General features: G+C 35.6%; 2 protein-coding genes across 2 annotated transcripts; both read left to right on the plus strand.

The window, feature by feature from the left end:
• The first annotated feature begins 57 nt into the window (after window positions 1–57).
• On the plus strand, window positions 58–1,483 carry NAEGRDRAFT_57275 (uncharacterized protein). Its single transcript, XM_002680118.1, has one exon. It carries the CDS (start codon window positions 208–210, stop codon window positions 1,465–1,467), a length of 1,260 nt encoding a protein of 419 aa, XP_002680164.1. The 5' UTR covers window positions 58–207; the 3' UTR covers window positions 1,468–1,483.
• A 578-nt stretch (window positions 1,484–2,061) lies between these two features.
• NAEGRDRAFT_47022 (uncharacterized protein) lies at window positions 2,062–7,850 on the plus strand (the record flags this gene model as incomplete). Its single annotated transcript, XM_002680119.1, has 4 exons — window positions 2,062–2,851; window positions 3,549–4,318; window positions 4,475–6,421; window positions 6,663–7,850. 4 exons carry the CDS (start codon window positions 2,062–2,064, stop codon window positions 7,848–7,850), a joined length of 4,695 nt encoding a protein of 1,564 aa, XP_002680165.1.
• Window positions 7,851–8,497: the final 647 nt, after the last annotated feature.

Genomic DNA, 8,497 nt, shown 5'->3' on the forward strand with positions numbered 1-8,497 from the left:
TTACTGCATTATTTGAAGGCTCAAATCACCTTTTAAAAAAACATCAGAAAAAAGAACAACACTCAACACTCTTCCCGCCGAGTTTTTTTTCGCTGATCACTCCCTGCATTTTACGTTGTTTGTGTTGTAACTTGAAATATCTTGCTCGGCATCACCATCATCATCATTAATAATAATAATTGTAATATTGGAAAAACTAACAACTTAATGAATCCATCAACTGCTCCAAAGGAAGCCATTTTGAGCTCCATTCCTGCTCAATACTTCCCTCTCACTATTGTTATTGGCACAATTTCTACCATTGCTACAACATATACCTTGTCAACTTCTCAAGGACATACCAAACCATTCCCATACACTGATATTACTCACACAGCAAGATTTACTCCAGAAAGATATGTCTTTCGTGTTGGTATGCTTGCTATGGCTGTGGTCATGGCATGGAACTGGAATTTGCTCTATACTTGGTTGAGAAATGTACAACAACAAATCGATACTCTCCAAAAAAGAGTCAAGCTCATCAAGGAACATAATGAACATAGCCACAGTGTATTGAACACAATTCTCATGATGAATCCACCTTCTAATCATCTTCTCAACATTATTTGGTACTTGGGTATTGGTGCTTCTGTTGCTATTACTATTTCTTCCATGTGTATTACTTCTAATAGTGATATGCCTTGGACCATGCACGTTATTGCTGCTTCAAGCTTTTTCATTTTCTGTCTCGTTGCTCAAGGTATTACCACCTACAAGTCATACAAATTATATCAACAATTGAATCATGTCAGAGAGGAATCAAGTGCTGACGAAAGTCTTGCCGAAATCTCTGCTGATGCTCAAAGTCTTACCTTCATGACCAAGAAATCATTGTACTTGAAGATTGGTATTACTGGTCTCAGTATTGCCATGTTGATGGTCAATATATTGAGCAGTGTTGCTGCTACTTCTGGACAAGGTGCTTCCACCACTGGTTTTGGAAATGTTCAACAACAAGTTAGTCTCTCAAAGTTGAATCTCAATTCTCATATTCCAACAACATCTCAACAACAAACTGTTATTGAAGATATTCATTTGAAAACAACAACTAGCAATATTGTTGAATGGACCTGTACCTTGTTGATTGTCATTTACAATATCACCTTTGCTATGGATTGGAGTAGTTGTAACTTGTTGACTTCTATTGGTCAAATTAATACCCCACAACCAAAGCAAACACCAGTTCAACAAACACGTAACTTTGGAGTTACTCCATCTCATCATGCTTACAATTCTAGTAGATACGGTCAATACGGTCTTGTGCCAAATCATGATCCTGCTACAGAAATGTCAGATGTTACAAACTCTGGACGTACTGTTCAACAACAAGCTGTCTATGTCTTCCCATCTTCTGTTTCTTCCAAGCAAGACCAAGATTGTACTCCTGTTGTTACTTCCCTCTATCCTGCAACTTATAACATTCAATAAAACATCGTGATGATTCAAATTTTTTTATCAGATGCAATATTGGAACTTTACCATGCGAACTTGAACAATCTACCACACTAACAGGATGGGTTGAATTCGAATTGTTGGGGAATTTTTAACGACTGACCATTTCAATAGCTCAGGTTCAAAATTTGAATTAGGCCAAGACAACTAGCATCCCAGATTAGCATATGAAACATATGCAATTAATCACGTCAACACACATTCGCAACTTTGGGCGCAATAACCACACTCTGAATCTTTTCTGGAATCTCTACTGTGAAGTTCGGCTGGAACAAATTTCCCGCCTTGAAAACATACGTTTATTTTCGATACAACTATCATCAACAAAAGGAAAAAAATACCACCGTCTGACACCGTCATCTCTCTTTCTCTCAAGTTGTTATTGACAACGACGGCATCAACTCTTATCAATAGCATACTAATTTATAGATCAGCTTTGCTTTTGTATTTAGGGCGGGGCTTATTCAAATGCAAGAAAGGAGTGTTGTAGGTAACCCTTACCAACAACCTCAATCACCTAATAATAATCCTCCAAAAAGACTTGAACGACAACGATCGACTACATCGAACATGGCACATAGAATACCAAGTCGTTCCTCACTTGGTGGTAATCGTTCTGGACAAGAAGCAAATAATAGTAATATTAAATTAAAATCAGTAGAGAATGACCTCATCTCTCGGAGGGGTAGTAAACAATTAAATAGACCTAAAAGCACCATATCTAAGGTTTCTGTAGGAAGTGAAAGAATGAGAGAAGGTGCTATACAACGAATCGAATCTACAGTATTTCTCTTTATTAATGCTTTAAAACTAGAAAAACCAATTCCTAGGTTTATTTACTTTTTACTTAACTGGATAGTTATTTGGCAAACTCTTAGTCTGGGAGTATCAATAGATTTTAATTGGGGCGAGTATGGTCGTTATTTATACCATGCTGTGGCTATTCCCCGAACTTTTGGATTCCAATTTCTGCCCTATGATGCTTTCATTGGATTGGCTATTGCTGTGTACATATTGGAAATAATAGCTCTATTCACTATTTATCTGACATATAGGTCGTTCATTAATGGAAGTAAATATTGGTCAAAAATCAAAACAACAGCTAGGATAACATTTGCCCTAATGATTATTATAAGTTTACCTTCAACGTATGGAATGAGTTCCTCATTTTGGGATTGCGATTATTCTCAAACTGAAACAATTTCTGGAAAGGTTACATTTACCTTGAAAAGATTTCCAACCATTGAGTGTTGGGGAGCTACCAATGGAGCAATGGCTGCCTTATCAATAATAGCCATGGTTGTACAGATATTTTTCACAACGTTTGCTGTATTTATATTCTGTGATACTAGTATATCAAGTAAGAGCATGTTTGCAATGGAAAATAGCCTCTTTCTCGCTGTGATTGTCTCCACAAATCAAATCTTCCTTATTGTTTCCCAAGTGACACCATCTATGGTTTATTATTTAAGACCAGTATACTTTATAGTTGTTTCATTAATTTCAGTAGGAGTTCTTATTTGGCAGACACCTTTTTTGTTCAGATCGATGAATTCAGTTTATGCAGGGATAACAACAGGTAGAATAGGTGTTGCGGCTGGGTCGCTTGTAGCCACATTAATCAATAAGGAAGATGAGTGGCAAGTTGGGCTAGGAATAACATTTGGCCCAGTTGCAGGATTTATAATTTTCTTTTTTATTGGTTTTATTGGTGTGGAAATATATACTAGGGTTTTAAAATCAAGAGGAAGAAAGTTATTGGAAGGACTGATGGAGTCAAGAAACATTGCCATCCTCATAGACAAAGACTATTACTACATTACACAATTCATTAGACATTCCACTAAGGCAAATGAGAAGGAAAAGACTTTAGGAAAAAGCTTCTCCAGAATGGTAGTCAATTACAAAGATGCCATTCCATCCGAGACCCTGCTTGCCATAGCTTTATTTATGAAATATGTATTAGAAGACAATTCGACAACCTTTATTCTCATGCTATTGAAAAAGGCTGAAAAACAACGAAATGACTTTTTGACACGATTCAAGCTTTTCCTTAGATTCAGAGAAATTGAGAGAGCTACTTCTACAGGAAGAAACAATTTTGAATTGGACCACATTTTGGAGGGAATTCAAAAGAAAAGCTGACTTGTTGAAACATTTGCAAGTTAGATTTTGGAAGAATGTTGCCTCAGGTCAAGATCTCTACTCTGTTACGAAACAAATGGAAGAAACTTCTACAGAATGCTATCAAACGTTTGGTAATTTAATGGTCAATCATCACAATAACAAGACTGTCCTCCGAGCATATGCATCATATTTGGAAGAGTTTGCATTTGAACCCCTATTTGCCGAGGAACTATACAATGAGGCAAACATTTTAGAAGAAGAAGAGGTTCTCAAATCAAAACCTAAATCTAAAAAGCCTATTACAGCTCCAAAAACAAATCTTGCAAACTTGGACGGAAAACTTGTTACCAATCTGGATGATGATGATGCTATCCTAGAATCAGCTAGTCAGCAGGGAGAAATGGATCCAGGTGAGCGTTTAAAGGAACAATACAGAACTGCTATCAATAAGAGAGAAGAAAATAATTTCATTCTCATTTTCCTTGTCTCACTATGCGTTGTTTCAATTATTTACATGATCATTACTTTGGCTATGGATTTAGCATTCACAAATAAGAACACAAGTATTGTAGAAGTTATTAAGGAAGCTTGTATATTAGGACCTATTCCATACGCTCTTCTTTCTGACATGAGACGAATTAATTTACTGGATGATGAGAGCTTGATTCAAAATTCAACAAGATTTTTCAATGATTACCAAGTAAGGCTCTCTTCTTTCAAATCAGTTTTGGAAACTTTTATTCACTCCTCAGAGGGATCATTATTTTCAACAAAAATGAAAGAAGACTTCACAAATAATGACAAATCATACAATGTAAGTGTGTTAATGTTTTTATTATTTACACCAACTTTATAGGTGGCTATAACCAAACTTGAGAATGTTACAGGAATTGAATTCTTCACCAAAAATGCCTCTATTTCTGCTATTGCAAACGCTTTTTCATCTCTTACCAATGAAATTTCCTTATTCAACCTTACAACATATTCAGAAACCTATAGGAATTTCTACTTTTCCATGATGTTCGTTAACAGATTGTCATTTACAAATGCTTTTGAACTCTTTTACTCTTCAATGATTTCTGGTGAACTTGTGGATTTACAATACGATACAAATGTGTTTGTGATTGTCTTTGCTACTCTTACTGCTGCCTATTTTATTTATATCCTTGTTTATCTTGGTATGCTGATCTCACATGTTGGTCATAGAAAGCACATCCTTAAACTGTTTTCAAATATTCCAAAACAAGAAGCCTCAAAAATTAGCCATGAATTGGAACTTAAAACTGACAACACCATCATTCCACAAAAGAATTACTTTATTACACCAGTCAGAGGAATTATTATTTTGATTTCAATAGCTTTATCCATTACTACCATTGCCTCCGCTCTTATCTTATATGAGGGTCTAACTCAAATGAATAGTTCAATTCTTGTAATGAGAAAGTTGGAATACTCTTCAAAAGCTCTCATGACTTCTCAAAGAATATTATTCAAGATACAAGAATTATTATTAGAGGATGCATCAGCACTAGGTGTAAACAAGACTCAATTCTTCCATGAAATTGATGCTCATATTATGGATTTTGAACAGGGTTGGACTGCTTTAAGGTATGGTACTGCAGAAGACTCTTTCAGTTCCCTCTCTGGAGTGACGGGTATAATTGATGAGTTATTACAATCATCTAATTGCTCTTTGTCGAGTAATTCTAGTGTTGCAAGCGAATGTACTGGGCTTGACTCAATTGTAGAGGACTTTGACGGCTCAGTTTTGAAGTTAAACCAAAATGCATTCAGGGAAACATTTTCTAGAGATGTATTACTTGATGAGCTACAGGCAGTTTATGATCAGAGTGTAGAGTTGTTCAATAGTTTTTCCATTATTATGAATTCTTATGTTTCAAACTTTTCCAATCAGCAAAAAGTTATTGGAGCTGTATCTACCTCATTGGCTTCCTTTTTCCTTTTGATTACAGTATTTTTGTTATATAGAGCAATTAGCAGTTTTGGAAGTGAAAATCACCAACTGAGAATCATGCTAAACCATTTGCCAGTGGACATTCTCGATAGTGATGGTGATATTCGTTCATATATCATGTATTATACCCTTGGAAACTCAAAGAAAAAGTCTGACAAGAATGGACAACAAGTGAGTAATGAAAAAGCTATTCTTGAGGCAGCTGTTGCTGGAACAGCAGTTTGTTCTTCATATGGATCAATTGATATTTTCAACGAATCTGCTCAAAAGATGTTTGGGTACAGATTGGATGAAGTGATTGGTGTGTCTTTGGCTCAAATGTTTACTAATGAAAGTCAGCCATCACTTCATAGTGTGCTTTCCAATATGGCAATTTCATCTAAAACTTATGGTGAAAACTTGACATTACAAGGTCAAAGAAAGAATAAGACAACCTTCCCAGTTCAACTCAGAATTTCAGTATCAGTAATTGAGGGAAGAAATATTATATCTTGTTTTATGACAGATTTAACAACAGATAGAGAGCATGATCTCATGTTGGCAGAAGAAAAGAAGAAGAGTGAATCATTACTTCTTAACATTCTTCCAGAGTCTATTGCACAACGACTTTCAAATGGAGAAACATTTATTGCTGACAGTCACGAGGATGTCACTTGTTTGTTCAGTGACTTGGTAGGATTTGTTGAGGTTTCTGTACACATGTCCGCAACTGAGCTTGTGCAAACTTTGAATATTATTATTAATGGTTTTGATTCTCTTGTGCCAATTTATCAAATAGAAAAAATCAAGACTATTAGTGAGAAATACTTTTGTGCTGGAGGTCTTAAGGTCAGGTCTGATGAAGGAGACCATCCTGAAGAGAGAACTCTTAAATTTGCTATGGATATGTTTGGAGTTGTCTACAATTACAACACAGATTTTCACAGAAACTTTACTGTTCGTATTGGTATGCATTGTGGACCATTGGTAGCCGGTGTTTGTGGTACTTTGAAGTTTGCTTATGACTTGTGGGGAGATGCTGTAAATGTAAGTTATTGTTTTCACTTGTATTTTGCTAACTACTAAATAGACTGCTTCAAGAATGGAGTCTACAGGTAAATCTGGAAGAATTCAAATCACAGAAAAGTTACACAGCAAATTATGTGGAAAGTATCAATTTGAAAAGTCTAGTGTTGTGGCAAAAGGAAAAGGAGAAATGACCACATATCTATTGAGCACTGAATACTATCAAAACACTTCTCCAGATGCTATGCCACTAGACAGTACCCTGAAAATTAGAGCAAGAGCTATGGGACATCCTGTTGGTGATGAATTCTCTGAACATCATTCCGAGAGTGGTCAACAAATGGAAGGAACAGAAGATTTTAAAAATATTAAACCCTCCACACCACCTCCGACCAGTCAAACCTTGAATCCAGTATTAGCCACCATAACTAAAGTTTCCTCATTATCTTCTCTAACTTCTGCTGCAGAAAAGGAGGAAAAGGAATTAGTTGCTAATGCCAATAACAACAATAATAACAGTACTCCCTCCCTAAACGTTGATCCAGTAGCTGGTTCAAATAATTCAACAACAACAACTGGACTTGATTCAATTCTTAGTAGATCTAGAAGTTTGTCTGTTAAGGTACAGCAACCAGTATTGCTTGATTTAAAGAATACAGAGAATAATAACTCTGGCAATCTTAGAAGATTCTCTCTTCCTCGATCAGGATCACCAATTTCTCCAGTCGGTTCTGAAATTAGAAATCCATTTAGTCCTGCCAAACAAACCAGCAACAGTAACGTGACAAGCAATGTGACCATACCAAACAATACTACAAACGAAGCTACGGAAACAACTGAAGTATCTACAACTCCACCGCCTTCATCTTCTGTTTTAACAAATCAACATATTGAACTTCCACTATTACCAACAACTCAATCCCTTAGTAGTAATTCTCAAAGTAGAAATTCAAGTAGAAGAGCTAGCGTGAGCTCAGAGTGCTCATCTTCATCTTCAGGCACTCTTGAGATTATGAATAAGCCAGTGTTGAATGGGAATATTAGAAGATCAATAGAGAGGCAAAAGATTTATGACCAAGAAACACACAGATATAGCGAACAAGATTCAGATGATGAGAATAAGAGTGTATTAGAAGTTCACAAGTTAAGGCGAGCATCTCAACCTTATGTAAATATGGACCATCATCACAGACATGAAAGTAATAGTTCATCCTCTGAAAACCATGCACTAAAGGAAGAAGAAAAAGAGTAAAGTTCACAAAAAAATGCCATTGCACAATGACACCATTCATGATGATATTGTAGTTTTCCAGAAACCATGACATAAATTTTTTCACCTCAACACCAATCATTTTTCCATCTCATCCATGTTGATCATTAAAATCCATCTATTCAATCTGTTTTTTGATCAATCTATCAAACAATCGATCATGATTAATCAACAATTTCAATCATATTGAATAAAGACTTGATGTTATTTGAAAAGGCTCAATTTTCAGCTAATTATCAAAAGATGTTGTTTGATTTCTTGTGATGTTTCAAAATAAAGAACTTTAAAACACAAAAAGTTGTTTTTCCAAGTTGCTTAAAATCATGTTAGAAGCCAATCTCCTCCGATGTGGCATTTGAATATAAATTTCTTATAATCCTTTCTGAGCTCAACGACAGAAGGTTGCTCCGAACCTTTTTCCACGAATATGTCAAGTGCTCACTCTTGATTTTAATTTGGGATATGGATATTGCAATATTACATAAGAGTGTTGGTTCTTGATTAATGATTGCTTACACAAGTTTGGACGTTATTGCTCCTGAACATGTGGTTTTGTTCAAAGAACACCTTATCAAATTTGCTTTCATTCTCTCCCTTTTTTCAAGTGTTTTATTTATCATGTCAAGTCT

Source organism: Naegleria gruberi (assembly GCF_000004985.1).
Source record: "Naegleria gruberi genomic scaffold NAEGRscaffold_10, whole genome shotgun sequence".
Lineage (NCBI taxonomy): Eukaryota > Heterolobosea > Eutetramitea > Acrasida > Naegleriidae > Naegleria > Naegleria gruberi.

What these genes read in the sequence shown, in the direction of transcription:
- NAEGRDRAFT_57275 (XM_002680118.1), top strand. Translation starts at nt 208, where the DNA reads ATGAATCCATCAACTGCTCCAAAGGAAGCCATTTTGAGCTCCATTCCT.